The 20,369-nt window shown below is 47.3% G+C and overlaps 1 protein-coding gene across 3 annotated transcripts in view; it reads right to left on the reverse strand.

The window, feature by feature from the left end:
• Positions 1-20,369, reverse strand: part of MAG (myelin associated glycoprotein) — a 404,692-nt gene that overhangs the window by 16,796 nt on the left and 367,527 nt on the right. The window contains exon 11 of one of the 3 annotated variants that reach the window (XM_078655321.1): positions 19,638-19,698. The exons of the other annotated variants lie outside the window; for them this stretch is intronic. Coding sequence (XP_078511447.1) covers positions 19,642-19,698 — 57 coding nt within the window. The 3' untranslated portion in view covers positions 19,638-19,641. The remainder of the gene's footprint in view (positions 1-19,637; positions 19,699-20,369) is intronic. 3 annotated transcript variants of the gene reach the window in all.

A 20,369-nucleotide genomic window follows, 5' to 3' on the forward strand; every position in this document is an offset into this window, starting at 1 on the left:
TGAGAGCGTTCCATATGTTCCCCATAGCATTCGCTTCTCAGCGTTGTCCTCATCCAACACCTATTATGCCATGTACAGTAGTTTAGAGGTATAATAATACAACTCCAAATCTGGAAGACCCATACCCCTTCCTGTGTGTCGCGTTTCAGCTGCGGCAGTACTACCCTGCTCCTTTTTCCCACCCATACCAGCTGGATCAAGAGACTATTCAATTTCCGTAACACACTACAGGAAAGCGTATACATCACACACTGGACAGTATACAGGCACTTTGGAAGGAACACCATCTTAGCTTAGCTACCGCCATCTTCCCCATGGTGGAGAGCGGCAGTGTGTTCCAGAACTGAATTGACTGGGTCAGTCCCGAAATCATCAGGCTTACCAAGGACTCCTTGTCCTCAAGGCTATGGCCTACTTTAACTCCCAAGTATCTAAAGGACAACACCTCTCATAGCAAACCCACCGGTGGCAGCTGTGTTACCTCCTTTTCCTCCAGCCCTCCAAGGGGGAATGACAACGTTTTCTGTTTATTTACGCGCAAACCTGTGACTTTACCAAACTTGTCCAGATGTTGCAGGAGCTGTGAGACTTTTGCCGCTGGCTCCCTTAAGTAGAACATCACATTGTCCGCGTATATCGAGATTAGGTGTGTCCTCTCTACCACCCTTACCCCCATCATCTCCGCCTCCTTACACAACATGCGGCCAGGTGTTCCATTGCCATTGCAAATAACAATGGGTAGAGCGGGCAGCCAAGCCTCGCCCCTACTCACCTCCCAGCCTTCTGACAGAATGCCTCCACTACGCACCCGTACTCCAGGGGTAGTGTTTAGTACCCTAACCCAGTGACAACATTTCGGTTTGCAGCCCATGTGCTGCAGTACCCGCTGTAGATATTTCAATTCGACAGTGTCAAAGGCCTTTTTGATATCCACAGACAGAAGCGCTAGTTCCTGCTGACTATCTTTCACTGCATGCATTACATGTGCCAGCCTACGCCAATTCAATGCTGTGCTCCACTCCGGGATGAATCCACACTTGGCTTCATGCACTAATTCCCTCACTATGCCTGTCAGTCTCTCGCTAATATCTTGCATAATACCTTGCTGTCTACATTCAGCATTGTTAGAGGTCGGTATGCTGCCGCGTCCGTCGCGTCCGTCCCCCCCGAGTTTGAGTACCATACAAATCACTCCTTCCCTGAGTGTCTGAGACATTATCCCATTCTGTCCTTCTCTATATACCTCTAATAACAGCCCTGGCAGCTGATCCATATATGTCTGGCAGAACTCTACGGGGAATCCATCGCTTCCCGGTGTCTTACCCTTGATTGCTTCTTTTGCTTCCTCTTATGTAAGGTCCGCTTCAATTTCATCGCTAACCTGTCATTCCAGTCTGGGAAGTCCCGCCCCCTCCAGATATTCTGAAAGTTCCCCTTCCGTCGGCTCTGCCCCACCCATGTAGATTTCTTGGAGTTGTTCTTTTAGCATGTTATTTATCAATCTCTGTGTAATGGCTATTGTTCTGTCCTGCCTCTGAAGCAATACTATGGGGTCCCTGGCCATTTCTCTTTTGAACAGCCATGCAAGCATTCTGCTGGGCGTATCTTCTTTGCCATGCAGGCATTTCCTGTAGTCTCTGCATGTGAATTTATCCAGTCTGTCCCATGTATTGTCCAACTATGTTCGCACCCTAAACTCATTGTCCCGCCCCGTTGCCCTCCTCTGCTGCACCTTCGTCAATTCTATTTCTAAACTCTTCAATTCTGCTTGTAACTGCCTCCTTACTCCACATATTTTACCCATGCATTCTCCCCGAATCATCGCTTTTAGTGCTTCCCCTTCCATGCCCCGACTTACAGCTGTGCCCCAATTCCCCTCAATAAACTTGGTGATTTTATCTGCTAAATCCTGTCAAAAAGGTGCATCCGTTAGCATGTCCGGTTGCATTCTCAATGTTCTATTTCCCTGTCCTCCTACTCCTCCCCCCCCATTCCCGCAATAGCGGGGAATGATCAGATAAGTACCTGCCCAAATATCCTACTCTGTGTTTCCGCCTGCATATGTTCCGTACCGAGCGCTCTGTGCAATCTTACTATATGTCTTGTGGTTTGCTGAGTAACATGAATATTCCCGTCGGGTCAGTTATTGTGCCCTCCATAAGTCCTTACAACCTAGGTTTTACATTACATTTTTGACTGTGTTTACCATGCCTGGTTTAGTCCTAGCACTCAGGGTGATATTTCCATACTGGCATCCAATACACAATTGAAGTCCCCCACCCAGAGCAGCCTTTCTATCGTGTTGTCTGTGATCATGTTTTGCAATCTAGGAAAAAACTCCCTGTCGTCCACATTGGGCGCGTATACATTGAGTATAGTCATGTCTGTGCCATCTAGCACTCCCTGCACGAATATATATCTGTGCATCCGCCTCTGTGTACACCAGGCGAAACGGGATCCCAGGAATCTCCCAGATTGCCACTCCCCATGCATATAAGGAATATGTAGACAAGTATAGCTGTCCCCTCCATTTTTTCTGTAACTTCTGGGCTTCTTCCTCTGTGAGGTACGTTTCCTCAATACAGGCTATGCTTACACCTGTGCGTTTCAGGTATGAGTGTATTCTATACCTCTTCACATAAGTACCCATGCCCCTGACATTCCACAGGACTATCATGTACCGCTGTGTCATAGCTGCGGCATTCTCCCCCAATTCTTCCCGCCAGTGCGGGGCTCCTCCCTATGTGTCTCATCTTGCTCCAACATGTCTTCCATCGCTCCCATTTCTCTCAGCCCCATAGGTTTTGTATCGCACCACTCTGTACAGCTTATAACCTTTACCAACATGTGTACCCCCCAACCCTTCCCTCCCCGGACAATCATGTGAACACAGTAACTAGAACTTTGATGATCGCCCACCCCTTGGGACATCCAATGCCCAGAGCCCCCCATATGTTCTCCTGTGAAAAAGCAAAAAAAGATTCCTCCTACAACAGCTATTCCCTATATTCTCCTCCCTCCTCCAGAGGTAAGGTATCCAGCTGGCTCCCCCTCCCTCAAAGGGAGAGTCGGAGACCCCACAGGATCTTACCTCAGCAGCCCTACCCCATCCCAACATTTTTTACAATAGCCTCAGTTTCATCGATTACCTTCAGCATGTATGTCCACACTGTGTTTTCCCACAGGTCCCCGATGTTCCTACTTCTCTACCTGTGGTATTCGGGGCCCCCTCCTCATTGTCCCATTTTGTACCTCCTGTGTTTTCTCAGTCTGAAATGTCTGGAGTGGTGTTCAACTTTCTTCTTCTCTGACTACTGGTTCCGGTGTCACTTGCGTCAAATCTTCGGCGTTGTCACCTTGTTCCATATCGCTCTCCGCTTCCCCTAGTTGCACCGCCAACAGCGAGCTATCTTCCTGCACCTCTATCCAAGGGGTCGCCATGGTCTCTCCCTTCAAATTTCCAGGGGACACATTCCAGTTCTCAACTCTCCTCCTTTACGCTTCCTGTCTGTTTTCTGGGTGCCCCTTTCCCTTGTTGGCAGCTTGTCCCAGGCTTCAAGCCAGGCCCAAACCTCCTCAGGTCTCTCGAGGAAATGTGTTTTGCCTTGCGCCACTACTCGGAGCTTGGCCCAGATCATAAGCATGTATTGTAGTCCCATTGCCTTGAGCTTCTTGTTAGCTTCCACAAATGACTGGCGTTGTGCCTGCACCTTCCGCGTATAGTCCGGAAATATTGTTATGTTGTGATTTTCAAACCCTAAGGCATCAGCCTCTCGTGCTGCTCTAAGGATACAGTCTTGGTCACGGTAATTAAAAATGCATGCAATTATTGCTCACGATGGCGCCCCCAGAGGGGGCCTCCTCACCAACGCCCTATGCGCCCTTTCCACTACAAACATCGGTGACAGTTCTTTGGGCCTCAGGGTGTTACTTATCCAATCTTGCATAAAGGATTCCATGAACCTTCCTTTCGCTCCGTACGGGAACCCGAAAAAGTGTAGATTATTCCGTCGGGATCTACCTTCAGCATCTTCTGCCCGGTTTTCCAGTGCTGCTGTCAGATTTGTGAGTTTCCCGACCTGTTCATTAAGGGCACTGACCTACAGCGAGACTTCCTCAATCCTGTGTTCATGTGCTGTCACCTTCTGGAAAGTCCCCATGGAGAATGCCCACCTCGATGGACACTGGTATATTCTTATTTTCAATATTGCATTCTATTTTTGTATTATTTAAAATAACTTTATAATGTTGAACATATATTCTTTAATATATTTATTGGAATAGATTTGATGTTTTTTTATCAATCAATATTTTTTTTTTCTCATAAAACACTCACCCTACTGTTGATTATGTTGCTATGGGAATAGTAAATCTGACCTCTTCAAAGTCCAACACTTCCCTAGTTGCTCAGACTAGAACAGGAATAGTAAATTTGACTATTCTAAAGTCAAACCCTTCCCTTCTGTTGCTTACGTGGATTGGAAATAATGTATCTAAACCCTCTAAAGTCTATTTCCCCTACTCTTGCTCAGGATGGAGTGAGAAAAGTAAATCTGACCCCTCCAAAGTTCAACACTCTCCCTACTGATGCTCAGATTGGTGTTGGAATAGTAAATCCAACCCTCAAACCTCAAACGCTTTCCCTACTGTGACCCCTACATTGTTCAACACTTTCCCTGCTGTTGCTTGGGTTACAGCAGGAATAGTAAATTTGAGCCTTCTAAAGTCCAACACATTCCCTACTGTTGCTCAGGTTGGAGTGGGAATTTGTAAATATGGCCTCCAAAGTCCAACACTTTCCCAACACTTTCCCTACTGTTGCTCAGGTGGGAGTTGAAATAGTAATTCAGACCCCTTCAATGCCCAGCATGTTCCTTACTGTTGCTCAGATTGGATTGCACATAGTAAATCTAACCCCTGCTAAATGCCGTATTTTCCATACAGTCACCAAGTTGTAGTGGGAACAGTAAATCCGACCCTCCCAACGTCCAACACTTTCCCTACTTCTGTTTTTTTTTACTGCATATTGTTTGGAGTAATGTTATTATATGTTTTTACACCTTTTAGAACAGAGCTTTCCAAAGTGTGTGCCGCGACACCGTACTGTGTCGCCTCCACTCTGTGGGTGTGTCGCCTGACAATGACCCCCCCTCGTGTGTGGCAGCCCGGGCTCAGACAGCTCCCGGGCACACACTCAGCCGCATCCGAGCACTTCACAGGTCATTAAAAGACCGTGTGCATGTTAAAGAGGCTTTGTTGATGTTTCACCCCTTCTAAGAGCCCCTGCAGCGCCACCCTACCTACTGCTTAATGTTTCAGCCCCCCCCCCTGAAATGTGGCTCTAGTTGCGCCTCTGCGCTGGGGGGTGTCTGCTGCTGTTAATATGCTCTGTAGAGCCTCCCTCCACCCTGGGCCCAGCAGGCACCAGTCTCGCCTGCCAAGCACCAGCCTTAGCCAGGGGCACCGGCTGCTGCGGACATGATTGCTGCTCCTTGACCTTGTCGGACACCTGGCAGGGGCAGCTTCCGAGCAGTTTCGGAAGGAGTCTCTGCTTGGCGCACTGGTTCAAGGCGCTGCATCTTATTACTTAGAAAACCCAGGCGTTAGCAGAGAGGTAGGGACTCTGTCCAGCCTCAGGTCCATGGGCTTTTTATCTTATGACCTCCGCAATTATTTATAAACATTACATCATTGTATTTGTCTATTTTGTTGAATTTATTTCTCAGTAGTTGCATTAGAAGGGTAACGGCGAAAGGGTGCCATAGAGATATGGGGGGCAGAGATAGAGGGAGTGATAAAGAGGGAGAGAGCGAGCGAGAGAGAGGGGAGAGACAGAGAGAGAGAGATACTGAAGGATGGCGAGAGGGAGAGAGAGACATACCGAGGGAGAGAAACACAGAGAGAGGGAGAGAGACTGAAGGATGGAGAGAGAGAGATAAAGAGAGAGGAGGGATAGAGAGGGGGATAGAGAGGAGAAGAGAGACTGAAGGGCGAGAGAGATACTGAGGGAGAGAGCCAGAATGAGAGAGAGAAAAAGAGAGGGGGAGAGAGAGAGACTGCAGGGAGAGGGAGAGGAGAGAGGGAGGGAGAGGGAGAGGAGTGAGAGGGTGAGGAGAGAGAAGGAGAGGAGGGAGAGGAGGGAGAGGAGGGAGAGCAGGGAGAGGCAGAGGAAGAGGGAGGAGGAAGAGGGAGAGGAGTCAGACAGAGAGGAGGGAGAGAGAGGGAGAGGAGGTAGAGGAAGAGGGAGAGGAGGGAGAGGAAGAGGAGGGAGAGGGAGATGGAGAGGGAGAGGGAGAGGAAGAGGAGGGAGAGAGGGAGAGGAGCGAGGGAGGGAGAGGGAGAGGAGTGAGAGGGAGATGGAGAGGAGGGGGAGGGGAGAGGGAGAGGAGTGAGACGGAGCGGAAGGAGAGAGAGGGAGAGGAGGTAGAGGAAGAGGGAGAGGAGGGTGAAGGAGAGGGAGAGGAGGGAGAGGGAGAGGAGTGAGATGGAGAGGAGAGAGAGGGAGAGGAAGAGGAGGGAGATGAGTGAGAGAGGGAGAGGAGGGAGAGGAGGAGGAGGGAGAGGGAGAGGAGCGAGAGAGGGACAGGAGGGAGAGGGAGAGGAGTGAGAGGGAGATGGAGAGGAGAAAGAGGGAGAGGAGGGAGAGGAGTGAGAGGGAGACGGAGAGGAGGGAGAGGAAGAGGAGGGAGAGGAAGAGGAGGGAGAGGAAGAGGAGGGAGAGAGGGAGAGGGAGAGGAGGGAGAGGAGGGAGAGAGGGAGAGGGAGAGAGGGAGAGGGAGAGGAGTGAGAGGGAGACGGAGTGGAGACAGAGGGAGAGGAGAGAGAGGAAGAGGAGTGAGAGGGAGACGGAGAGGAGGGAGAGGAAGAGGAGGGACAGGAAGAGGAGGGAGAGAGGGAGAAGGAGAGGAGGGAGAGAGGTTGAGGGAGAGGAGGGAGAGGAGTGAGAGGGAGATGGAGAGGAGACAGAGGAAGAGGAGGGAGAGGAAGAGGAGTGAGAGAGAGACGGAGAGGAGGGAGAGGAAGAGGAGGGAGAGGAAGAGGAGGGAGAGAGAGAGAAAGAGAGGGGGAGAGAGAGAGACTGCAGGGAGAGGGAGAGGAGTGAGGGAGGGAGAGGGAGAGGAGTGAGAGTGAGATGGAGAGGGAGAGGAGTGAGAGGGAGAGGAAGAGGAGGGAGAGAGGGAGAGGGAGAGGAGGGAGAGAGGGAGAGGGAGAGGAGAGAGGGAGAGGAGAGAGAGAGGGAGAGGAGGGAGAGATGGGAGAGGTAGAGATGGGAGAGGGAGAGATGGGAGAGGGAGAGATGGGAGAGGGAGAGGTGGGAGAGGGAGAGGTGGGAGAGAGATGGATAGCAAGGCACGGTGAAGTAAGGATGATGTGCCTTTTGGCGCGCTGCGCTAAGAAAAGCGGTCTAACCTAAGTTTAATGTGCAGAGACAGGCTGATAGGTTGCATGATTGGTCCTGAACGGATTTTTGTATAACTCATATTCAGCAAGGCATCAGGTGGACTTTGTGCATGGTTGGAAGGGTTGGCAGAGCGTGCCCCCCCCTTTTTGTGCTGTAAATCAATGGTGCATGTGTCAATGTGTGCATTGTTATATTCTTGTTTCAGGCACACACCTAACCTTGCTTACACCCAGTTTTGCTAGTCACTGTCTTTGTTAGAACCTTCCTGCTTTCTCAAATCTGCTTGAAACTGCACCATTGGCCCACTTTTTTTCAAACTTTTCTTGCAGGAGTACCCCCCAGAACCCCCTGTAGGAGGTTCGGCTCGCTCGCTGTGCTCGCTCGCATTACCGTGTCACAAGATAAAGATTGTCAAAAAGGTGTGTCACCGACGTGGAAAGTTTGGAAAGCTGTGTTTTAGAATATAGGGACCCATTACAATGGCGGTTGGACAAGTGTCCGACCACCTTCGCAGCAGGATTGGATCCGACCTAAAAGTAGTCAGCTGTCCCGCCTGCCAAATTATGATGCGACCGCTGTGTAGACAGCCAGAATCATGTTTTTTTCCAATTGCAGCTTGTGCTGTGGCTCGAAAAAGGTCGCAGCACAAACCGCAATGGGAAAAGGCATGTTTTTGAACATCCATGCACTGTGTGCCAGACACCATGTGATGACTGGCACACAGGGTATGGATATTTAGGGGAGGCACTGTAGGAGCCCCCCGAGCCTCATAACAGAGGCCCACGTGGAACCGGGGCCCTGATAGGGGCCACCAAAGTCCTTTTCCGACAGCATTTCCAAGGCGTTCCGACCACCAAGGAAAGGCTGTCGGAAAGGGACATAGTAATTCCTACGGCAGTGCCTATGCAGGCATCGCCCCTTTTCAAATAAGTTCCGACTGATGTGCTCCTTGATTCTGTAGGAAGCGTGGGTCGGTCCCTCCAACCGATGCAGCCCGACTGACTGTATCCAAATGCGGCGGTCGCACCGCTCTGCTGGATGTCGGTCGGACCGCCATTAAAGGCCTGTCGGTGGTAGTCTGACCAACATCCTAATGAGGCCCATTGCGTTTTTAATTATTCTTTATTATTAGTAGTTGATTGTACTTTCATCATGTTTATTTAACATTTTTATTTATGTCCATATAATGTTTATTTTTTTTACATGTATTTTAAAGTTTATATTTTCATTTTATTTTTCAATAAATAACACCTATTAATATGTTTTCAATAATATATGTATATATTTTGGAAATGTAATATTCTTTTTCAAGTTAATACTTTTTTAAAGTTAATATGATGTTAAATATTTAAAATTCAATACACTTACTTATGATATTTTGGCCCACAATATTTTTGTAGTCAATACATTTGTACATTTTATCGAAAAAATATAAAGTTTATTTTTGTGTTCTCTCTATTTTCTGGCTAATATTTAGTTCACAATGTGAGAAAGTGCCATCTTTCTTGCATGTCATGCCCCACCTTTTTGCTGAATTGCTGATGTGCTTTGACTGAGTGTGCCCTGGGCTCCTGCCAATCAGGTGCCCAGGGCCTGTGTTCCTTCCCTAAAACTGTATTGAAGCTAAAACCCAATTGGCATCTCCGGCCACATGTCAGTCCCTGGTAAATGGTACCATGGGTACCCAGGGCATTGTGACCAGAGAAGACCCCTAAGGGCTGCAGCACTTATAGTGCCACCCTACACCCTGACACACACACACACACACACTGCCTTTGCTGGCTGAGTGTCCTGGTGCAGAACTAAACAAAGAGTCGACATGGCACACATACCTGTGTGCCATGCTCACCAACCCACTGCCCTGGCATACATCCGTCACCCCTCTAGCTGTGTGCCCTATGCCAGTGGTGTGGGCACAGGTGCATGAACCCTGTGCCCCTATAGTACCCAAGGCCATTCCTGGGCACTGTAAGTGCAGTGATGCCATTAAGAGTGTATGGTGCTTGGAGGTTGTCATTATGAACTCCACAGCACCATAATGGCTAGACTGACAAGTTTGGTACCAAACTTCTCAGCACATTAAACCCACACTGATGCCAGTGTGGGATTTAATGTAAGATGCACTACAGAGGACATCTTAGAGATGCCCCCTGAAACCTAACCTACAATCTACATCTTGTCTGAGAGGCTGTCTAGGCTGCCACACTGCAGACATGTTGCTGGACCCCTGGGTGGAGAGCCCCCCGCTCTCCTGGGCCTGCAACAATGCACATCCTGGGCGAGGTGCTAGGTCTCCTCCCCCAGGATGGGCAGGGGGAAGCTTCAAAGGCATGCCGCCTTTGTGAGCTTCTCCAGGCCACTTGCTGTACTCAGCAACTGGCCCCCACCAGTCCTGACCCGCACTCTGGCGGGAAGACTGGTGGGAAACCCTACGTCAGGAAAGGGGGTGTGCCAGCCTGCGCCAACTCCACCCCTCAGGTGGGAGAGGCGAAGTGAAGCACGACTCCGGTCTACCGCCTTCTTAAGGATGGGAGCCCTACCCACTCACAGCTAGGCTCCTGCCCCCCTCCCAACGGAGAGGAGCAGTTTAGGGGGTGTACCCTCCCAGGACAGGGACCTATTTGTCACTGACCTCACCCTACCTGTAATGCCCCTAAATTTAGTATTTAGGGGCACCCTGAACCTTCCTTCCTCAGATCCCGATACAAAAACAAGAAAGAAGATCAAGAAGAAGAAGACCCGCCGTGTAGCTGCTAACGAAAGGACAACACCAACTGACATGGCCCCAGCCCTACGGGCCTGTCGATCCTTCAACCTGCTCCTTCTAAATCCCTGCGATTCCTGTGAGCAGCAACCTTGAAAACCCCAGAGGACCTGCCTGTCTTGACCCTCTGAAAGACTGGGACTTCCATGAGCAGTGGTTCTGCTCCAACAGCAATACCCCACACTCTGCACCCCCCCAGCCCGGCCCGTGCCTGAGTGACCAAAGACCACGAGGACATCCCCTCGGCGACTGGGACCCGAAGTCCAGTGCCCAAAGACCCTCCTCGACGAACCAGATGACGCCTGCAGCCTCACAACCAAGGACCCCTTCAACCGCGACCAGCTGAGGGTAAGATTTCCTGACGTCAAAAGACACCCCTGCACCCGGTGCCCCACAGCCCCCTGTGCCCAACTCCTGGGTGCCTACCTATCCTCCAAGACCCCAACTTACCTCTCAAAGTGTTGGTCACCCCTGAAGAATCTCCGCCCCCGAGCCTGCAGCCTTTTTCCACTTTCCAAGATCTCCATTGATTAACCTTGAGCGCCCTATGGTTCAAAAGTACCATGCACCCAATCGCCCTTGTGACCCTGGCAGTGCAACCTTTGCCCTGTTCTACTTCCCCATTTGCCATGAGCAAGTGACCAGGAGCCCAGCTCCCACAGCCGCGTGGCCTGCTAGCCAGCAGCCACCAACCGAAGGCCCCCGACCTCTCATTGGATACCATTGGGCCTAACTACTTCTGCACCCGGCTGCCCCAGTGCTGCTGAGGGTGTACCAACTGTACCTACCTGACCCTGGGAGACACCTGAGTCTATGCCCAGACCTTAACTCTGCCAGTTGAGTACTTACCTAAAAGCCGATAACTCACTTTTCTTCCATAGGTTAACATTGACTGGTTTCACTTAGAAATTCTTTTAAGTGTGGAGTTTTGGAACTTTAAAATGTTAAACTAAAATCAGCTGAACAACGAATTCTGATTTACTCACCTGTTATCGGGAGAGACCTCAGTGCTGCATCTTTTAGCCCAGGACCAGCCCTGCAAAGTAATTTTTACCATACTTACCAGTAACCTGAATTTTCTTCCATAGGAAACCATTGACTGTTTTTCTGTGAAATTTCTTCCGTGTTGATTTTTGCAAACTACAAATATTCTTTAAAAATTGTACCAACTACCAAAACGTAATTACTTACTTGTCTTAGATAGAAGTCCCAGTGCTGAACCTAGGAGTCCAGTATTGGATTACAAAAGTACTGTGAACATACTTTACCTGCAAATTGAATTTCCTTCCATAGGATAACATTGGTAATTTCAACTGAAAAAGTTTCTAAGTGTCAACTTTTAAAATACAATAATATTCCTTAAAAATCACCACTGTAACCAAAACGCTTTTACTTACCTGTTTACTAGACCTATCCCAGGACTGAATCTAGGATCCAGTCTGGTGGTTAGAAAAGTAATCTACAAAGTAATGTATTGCATTTAGCCGAACATTCCCATTGAGCTCAATGTTGCATTGTGTTTGAAATTGTGTTGCCTATTGCAACAAACTGTAACTATTGCATTCAAAAAGTCTAATGCCTATTTGAAAAGTATTTAACTAAAGTAACTAACTCTGAGAAAGTATATTTTGATACCTTGTTGGTTCTAAAATGAAACAACTATATCTTTTGATATAAAACAATTGGCCTAGAGTTCAGTTCTTGAGTGTGTGAGACCATTTGCTGACTGTGTGTGTACAACAAATGCTTTACACTGTCCTCTGATACTGCCTTACTGCTCGACCAAGCTACCACTTTAGAGAGTAAGGTTATATCTAACTTTAGCCTCTGCCAAACCTCTGGGGGCTGGGCACTGGGGACTCTATACACACTGTACCTTAATTTGGTCCAGTATATATAGAGCCACTTTCTTACACACAATATTTATGTCTTCAATATTATGTCAAAGAAGCCTGTATGCATGTGGTTAGGATATTCATGAAAGTCCACCGATATTTTTTATATTTTACTTTTTCCTCATATGGAATATGTTTCCTTGTGAACAGTTTCTTTCCTCACACATACTTTTGTACCCTTTTCCAGCTTTACTACAAATGCACGCTGTTGCTTTGTAGATATGTTCCTAGGCTTACTCCTATTACTTTTAGTGTAAGTTTAGAGACTTAGATAAATGTAATAAGGCATTGCAAATGTTTGTCGATACCCATAAAGTGACCACAATTTCATAGACCACCCTAGAGACACTTACCTGGGAAGACTGATTGTTCCCTCCTTAGCGGCTGTTTGCAACTGTGGATAAATCTTTACACATAGTGGAATCTCTGCACCTGTTTCTAAAATCTATGAGCACTGCATACATCCTGCATTTGCTATTGAGGGGCTAATTTTACATAGTGTTTCACTTTTTATAATACAGGATATAAGGGGCAATCCTATAATAAATGTTATGATTGCCCATGTGGATGTGTAGGTGTGACGACCTTTATTGGCCCTCACTTAAAATGCAATGCTAAATCAAGGGTTTAAAAATGGTATGACTCATATTAACCTCTGTTTGCAAGCTAACTATCAGCAGCTCAATGCCACTAAGACCAAGATCATCTTATTTGGCAAGGCTCATGAACACTAGTCCAACGACTGGTGGCCCCATTGTCTTGGCCCCTGTCCTCCTAAACACAAGGTACGCAACCTTGCAGTAAAATTCCATGACAAGCTATCCATGAAAGACCAGGTAAACCAAATAGGGAGCACCTGTTATGGCCTAATTTGGAGCCTACGTAATGGATCCCAATTAGAGTCAGGGAAACCGCTTGTCCATGACTTAATCATCAGTCGTCTTGTCTATGGAAATGCTTTGATGGCCTCAATTAATGAAGAGCTTGTCAACAGGCTCTAAGTCTTACAGAACACAGCTGTCAGGCTGGTACTAAACCTTCCACCTCGGTCCCCGTCAGCGCTCAGTCTGAAAACTCTTCACTGGCTACCAATTAGAAAATGGATCCGTTTTAAGGTCAGCTTTCTGGTACACAAGACCTTGTTTGAAAATGGGCCAAGCTACCTGGCCAAAAACCTAAACTGGTACCTCCCTCATAGAAACCTTAGGTATGGAATTAAACATCTTCTCACTCCACTCAGGGTGCGAACCGCTAGGCACAGTGGCCGATCATTTACCCATCTAGCCCCACCTGTGGAACAAACTCCCATTGCAGCTTCGCACTATTTCGGATCATAAACAGTTCTGAATAAAGCTTAAAACCTGGCTGTTCTGACTGCCCACCCTCCCCCCATTTTCAGCTGTTCTATCTTCGCCTTCACTAACACTCGCTGCAGCGCTTTGAGACCCCTTCGGGTGATATGTGCGTCATTAAAACTCTATGTCTAAACTCTAAGACTATGACTAGGGATAATATCTTAATACAGTAATAAAGTTATTGCAACTGTGAGAGGAGGTATTTACCTTGGATTGTATTTCTATGGCTCCTAATAAGGAAAATAAAATTCAATTATACAGTTACCGCAACCTTTTTGGATTGATGTGTGTTTAGTTATCACCAACCTTTTGCTGGTGGTAATGTGTCATGTTGTTTCCGAGATTTGATATATTATTTCTGCATTCCAGTAATGCAGCATTATTACATGATTCATCAGAAGAACACTAGAAATCTGTAGTCACCAGAAGAAAGGGGCTAGCCAATAAAAAAAATTGTGTCCTCTTATGCAGTCGTGCATTATCAACAATTGCCAACAATAGGGGTTCCAGAATGTCCCTTTGTATAAGGATGTCTGGCTGGGTTGGAAAACCAATTGTGACACAATTCATTGGATGGCCACTTTAACACATATTTCTCCAATTTCTAAAGTACTCTAGACAAGGGAGTGTCAATTCACAAAAGTGCCAGGAATAGCAGATGTGGCAGCATGCACACTTTGACAATCTATGACCTCACAGTGTTACACCTTTGTCTTCACCTCAGCCCCTCAATAGATTCTTATTTTTTTCTGAGGTGCTAAAGAACGGGCAACAAGAACAAACCACAGTTGTAAACAGGCCCATTGGAGCCTTTAATATTCATTCTTGCACTGACTGTATTTCTGTCCTTGACACCAAGATAGCATGGGCAGTGCCAGGGCTAACAAATAATATTAGCTGCTACCCCTAGCTATTGTTGGCTGTTTACACCAAATAGAGGTACTAAATTCAACTACATTAAATCAGCCCATATTAAAGGATATTACTCGCCCAAGACTGAGCTTATCGAGTGTGATTACTGATCACACTGTATTTGTGTTCTAATCACTTTACCGCCCCTTGCAGTAAGTCTTGACTGATTGCTAATGCAATCTTTGAGGGACCCATTTAAAATGACGACAACTCTGGTATCCAAATAGAATGAAATAGGCTTTGCAGCATCAATGATAAATATCAGCCTCTTCCATGAATACGGCCCTGTAACCACCTACTGTGACAGGACCTGGTCCAGAGGGTATGTTTTAGCCCTGGGACTAAGATAATTAACATCTAATCTCAGTTGTATGACTTCACCTAAACGTGATGGATAACACACTGTATTATAAAGCTGGGCAAGGCCCAAAACACAGTGACATTTTCTTGGGCAGGACGACCCCTTGGCATTTCCATGAGAATCACTGCCACCCCAGTTGTGGCCTAGTTTCAAACGTTGAATCAAGAGATACAGTGTTAATCCCAGCTTCCCATTTGGCCAAATTCAGAGCGATCACTTTTTAACCTTATACCTCTGCTCTATTTTTTTAGAAGATGGTGAGTATTTAGAATGAGTATAAAATCTTCTAGTGAGGGTGTGGTTACAAAAATGGATATTACCTGCGTAAGTGGAGAGGGCCCAGTTCGACGGTATATTCATCAAAATGCAATATAGTGATGAATGTATAGGCTCTGCATCAAGTACCAGTGTGCCACAGTCTCAGGTGTACTAAATTAACACATATTTGATCTTGGGCAAATAATACGTTCATTGTCCACTCATCTGACAATATACTGTCACTTTAAAAGAGGCTTAATGGAAGAAATAAACACCCAGAGCATACTACCAGGACAGATCTCCAGCATGGTATTCAGTCTCAAATCCAGGGATGTTTATCAGCACGTGGCTGAATTTGCATTTCAGTAACTGAACATGCTCCTGAAGCTTCCTGTTGCTGGGCCACTCCTGTGTCCCATCCCCGCCTCCCAGCCACAGATAAGCACCCTTTACAGATCACAAAGGGCTGGGGAGTTGTCACGTATGGTGAATAATTGAGGAAGTGCCCCAGGTGTGCCTATGTGAATGCTGGGTGTGTACACATGACCTGAAGCTGTGGAGTCGTGCAGGGGTACTGGGCAGAAATCCTGGATAAGATTAAGAATGCACTGGGGAGGGAGCTGTTGCTGACTATGGAAGTCTGTCTGTTAGGGCTCTTCTCGCGTCCTCCCAAACGAAAAGTGGGGAATCAGTTTATAGACCTGGCCCTAGCTAAGAGACGGATAGCGCTGGTGTGGAAATCCTGCACTGGGCCACAGGTGGCCAATTGGAACAGGGAGGTTATTAGTTGGGCAGGAGCGGAGGGCAGAGCCCTGAGTTGGGAGGAAGCGAGGGGCATCCGGAGACGACCAATAGCAGACTTATGGAAAGAAGTGCTGGCGAATTGGCAAAACCCAGAACGGGAACAAGCAACTGGGGGGTGGGGTGGGAGAGGGGGAGTCTGGGAGTGACAGTGAGTGATTTGCATGCTCCCACACAGACGGCCTTGGACCCACAAGGAGGGGGCACGTGTGGTATATCAGCTACAAGAAGGTGAACCAGTAACCCTGGGGAGGAGAAAGACAGACGGTACCTGAGAGAGTGGGGTCGGTGGATGGAGAGACGGCAACAACAGGAGGACCCGCATACTGTGCAGAACATATCATGTAATTGATAGGATTAAAGAGTGCATCCTTAGAATCAGACAGTCCTCGGCCCCCTATGCATGCAGAATTTTATTGTTTCCTTTTTTCTGTTTCCTGTTTTCTTTTTCTTTTTTAATTTTTGAACTGTTTATGGTTATTGGTGTAATAGTAACATGATGAGGACATTACCTGAATCTTGGGCAGCGGCTAGCGCCGCCCACCGAGACATGGCAGGGAAGAGCGGTAGACGTGGGCTACGAAAATCGCTAATATATTAAGGCTGGGGGCTGGTGGGCAAGTAAAGAGTGATGGTCAGTAAGTGTACCTGCAAGATATGTGACGCCATGCAATGCCCCAGGAAGGAAATGTCTGTACCCCTGTCTAAGCTATAAAAGAGAATTGTACTGAAAATTGATTCAACTATTGCTTGTGTAATTGTAATAAACGTACAAAATGTCAATAAAAATATGTTTTTAAAAAAAGGGCTTGGGAGTGACAGCTTCTTATCTTTTGGAAGGGTTACAAGTGATGCTGAACCAAACTGAGGGACAATGGGCTTCCTGAAGTGGGACAGAAGCCACAATCGCAAATTGCAGAAATGTAGTCACCCTACAACTGATGCCGCCTGGAAGAATCAGGCGACCCTCCGATGCTATAGCTGTCACTGGCCTACCCCGAGGGCGTCAAGGATCGTTGTTTCATCTTAGTGATTCTCAGTTGCTCCTATCTGCTGTACTTGCTCTAGTGTATGCTGGGTACTGTGCCCTGTAACAGACTTGTTTTCTGGCCTACAATAAGGCATTTTTAGGCTACTGTGTAACTGAGTTAACCTATATTATCTCTCCATCAAGGTAAAGTGGGGCTTCTTTGATTTTCAGTTTTTGCAAGGTGCCATTAATTTTTTAATAAAGCTCCAAGCCCAGCTCTAGCAATCTTGCCTTTAGGCATGTTGCACCCTTTATCTCTGTGGTTCTGGGATGGAAGTTGTGGTTGGCTTGCATGGAGAACAACTTAGTTGCCCATAAGACAATGATCCTACCACAAACAATTTTGCAGCAACAGTCTGTCCCTAATCTTTGCTGCAATTGACAAGCACATGACTATGATATCACCCTTGCTCTTCTCAATAGGGATTTTGGTACTCGGTCCAACTCTGATTAAATTATTTTCATATTAAACAGGTCATACAGAACCCCAAAAGATAGATACATTCCTGATTAAACATGTTAAATGGGACCCCAAAGAATAGAATACGTTTCTTCCATTCTTGGCTACAGGGTTCTTCCTTTCTGCACATGTGAACTGGCTGATAAAGAAGAAGAAACATGCTCAAATAATACAGGGTTGCAATTCTGCAAAGTTGAGGAGAATGATAATAAAGGCCAAGTGCCCTTACTGTTGGCCGCTCTCATGAGTTTTACGAAGGCTGCCATTTGACAAGGAGGCCTCACTGGGCACTAACTTGATGAAGTTGAAGCCAGCTGAGTCTGTGAGTGAAGTTGGCACTCACCCAAAAAAAGTCAATGAATGCCTGGTAAAATTAAAGACACACCCTGCGTGCAGCCACTTCATAATTTTCCAAAAGAACACAGATCATCTCATCTCATGTGTCTACCCCAATGTACCCAACTCCTATTTACCCCACTCCAATTTACCCCACTCTAATCTACCCCAAACTACTCCACTCCAATCGACCCCACTCCACTTAATGTAACCACACGTATTGTACGCCAATCCAATCTACCACGATAATTTACCCAACTTCACTACTCCAAGCAACCCCACTCCAATCTACCCTATTCCACCTCACTCCATTCTACCCCACTCGACCCCCACACCCTCTACGCCAATCTACTCCACTCCACTAAACCCCAATCTACCCCACTCCACTATAGCCCAATCTGCCCCACTCCACTATAGCCCAATCTGCCCCATACCACAAACGTTTAGCCATGCTGAACAGCAACAGCACTGGTGTACATAACGGCTCAAACACATTGCCAAAGTCAATAGCTCTCGCATAGGTGAGACCTATTGGCTTTGCCAATGCTTATTATTCCCTGCTATCTAAGGAAGGGAGCTTTCAATGCTACTAGTCATTAACTGTGCACTCTGATAGGAAGCTGCGGGCAGCATTCATTTCCTCTAACAACCCCGACAGACTGGCACTCAACCCCCTCTTTCTTCAGAACGATCAACATAAAGAGCCATATAAAAACAAGGAATCCCTTGCGTACAGTCCAAGAGTCAGATGCCCACCAAGTGGTAAATTACAGACATTAAAATACCGCAAATTATGTGTCCACCACTGTACTACTGAAAACTACTTCACGACTTATGTCCACAAACATAATACATATCAGTGAGCATCACACAGAGATCTGGGAAAGGGCCGGACTGGGAACCACAACCCGCCCTGGCAAAGTGCTCGGCCGCCCCTCCTCCCCAATTGCCCACACGGGGGTGTTGGAGGTGCCGCCGACGAGTTCTTGGCCGGGGCCGGTGTTCGGCTGATTTTGGTACAGGGCCGATTTTGCAGCAAAAACGGCCCTGTAACAAAAACAGCCCCCAGGGGCCCGAAAGTGGCCCCCACCCGAGCGGCGCACCGGGGGATTGGCCGGTGCCCGCTATGGCCAGTTCAGCCCTGTCTGGGGGCATATTATCAATAGACGGCGATAAATATCGCAAAGCGTGCTTAGCGCTTATTTATTTATCGGCGTCTGTCGCTGGAATTTATCGCCCGGTTAGCGCGTTAACAACAACGCGTATCACTGAGGCAATAAAAAATCCTGCAAAAGTGGCGAAATGCAGTAATATCACTGGAATTTCAGGGATAAAACTGCAGCGATAGGGAAATCCTTGTTGGTAGGGAGATGGGGACAAAGCCTTATAATCCAGCTCCCATTATACAGATAGGCAAGTCTGACATTTTGCAGACGTTAGACACCGGCGATAACCGCGCTTAGCACACCTTTTTAAATCTACGCGTGTCCGGGACAGCCTTGTAACTATTGCGGAGGCCCGTTAGCGATATTTTACAATGCAGTTTTACATGGTACACCTACCTTGCATCTCATTAGCGAGGCTAGGCGGAAAGAAGCCGGGTGCTAAGGCAAGGAAACACCTGCTAGCGTGTTCTTGTTAATAAAGAGATACAATTATTGCCGCTTTTTGCCCGAAAACGGACGCTAAAGAGGCGATCATTTTATTGCGGCCCATTGATGATAGAGTGCCAAAAGCAGAAACAGGCCACATGCAAGCAAGCACCCCGCTTGCAAGCAGAGACGGACAGCAAGGACTACGGAAATTAAAGGAAAAGACGCAGCTACTACTCATCTGTTTACATCCGTACTATCTACATTACAATTATTTTAAACAGCTGCTACAATGCAGCAAAACAAAGAAGCAAAGGATAGAAGCCAGAGGACACGCACGGAGGCAGACAAAACTGACACATACCAAGAAGTGACCAGAGAACAAAACATCCAAAAGATGACGTAACACTACAGAGACGTCACGCCACAACAGTGCAGGCACGAACGACAACACTCAACAGAATTATTCACCACTCTAGACTTGGCAGATCTCAGTGGTTCCGGAAATGATGTCCCTCGTCCGATTACCAGCCTGCAAAGTGAACAAATACAATGAGCAGAGCGCATGTTTGAACCGTCATGTGTCAAAGAGCAGAACACCAGCCAGGCAACTATTTGCCTACAACGTAGTTAGTGTTGGATGCAAGCAACAGCACCACTGAATGGGAGATGCAGTGATACCACCTGGGATGGTTCCAACATTATTGCAGAGGGTGGTCTGTGCTGGGCAACAACAACCCCAAAGCCTCCCCTGGCCCAGCAGAGGTTGGTAGAAGTTGTCTGTAATGTACATTTGGACCTACACTAAGGGCATAACTGGAGAAGAAGTAACACAGTAAACTGTTGTGCCTGTATATATGTGCAGTGTATATATGTGAGAGTATGTGGGTCCATAATGTGCACTGCACAATACCTTGGTTTTGACTGAGGACACCTTGCTGTCCATATTTTGTTTTGGGCAGTTTTAAATAGTATTTTCTTTTAAAGCATGATTTAGGATATGTACACAGTCCAACATATTGCAAAAGACAAAGGGGCTTATTCCAAGCGTTCACACAACGCAGTGCAGCAAGTGAAGTTGTGTGCTGCATCACATGAATGGGAGACAGCAGAACTGCGCCCTATCTTCACAGATCTGCGGAGTTCTGCTGTCTCCACGCGCTGGCACTCTTGTGGCTCCACTAGTGCCAACGTGGGCACCCT

Source organism: Lissotriton helveticus, chromosome 7 (assembly GCF_964261635.1).
Source record: "Lissotriton helveticus chromosome 7, aLisHel1.1, whole genome shotgun sequence".
In the NCBI taxonomy this organism is placed as follows: domain Eukaryota; kingdom Metazoa; phylum Chordata; class Amphibia; order Caudata; family Salamandridae; genus Lissotriton; species Lissotriton helveticus.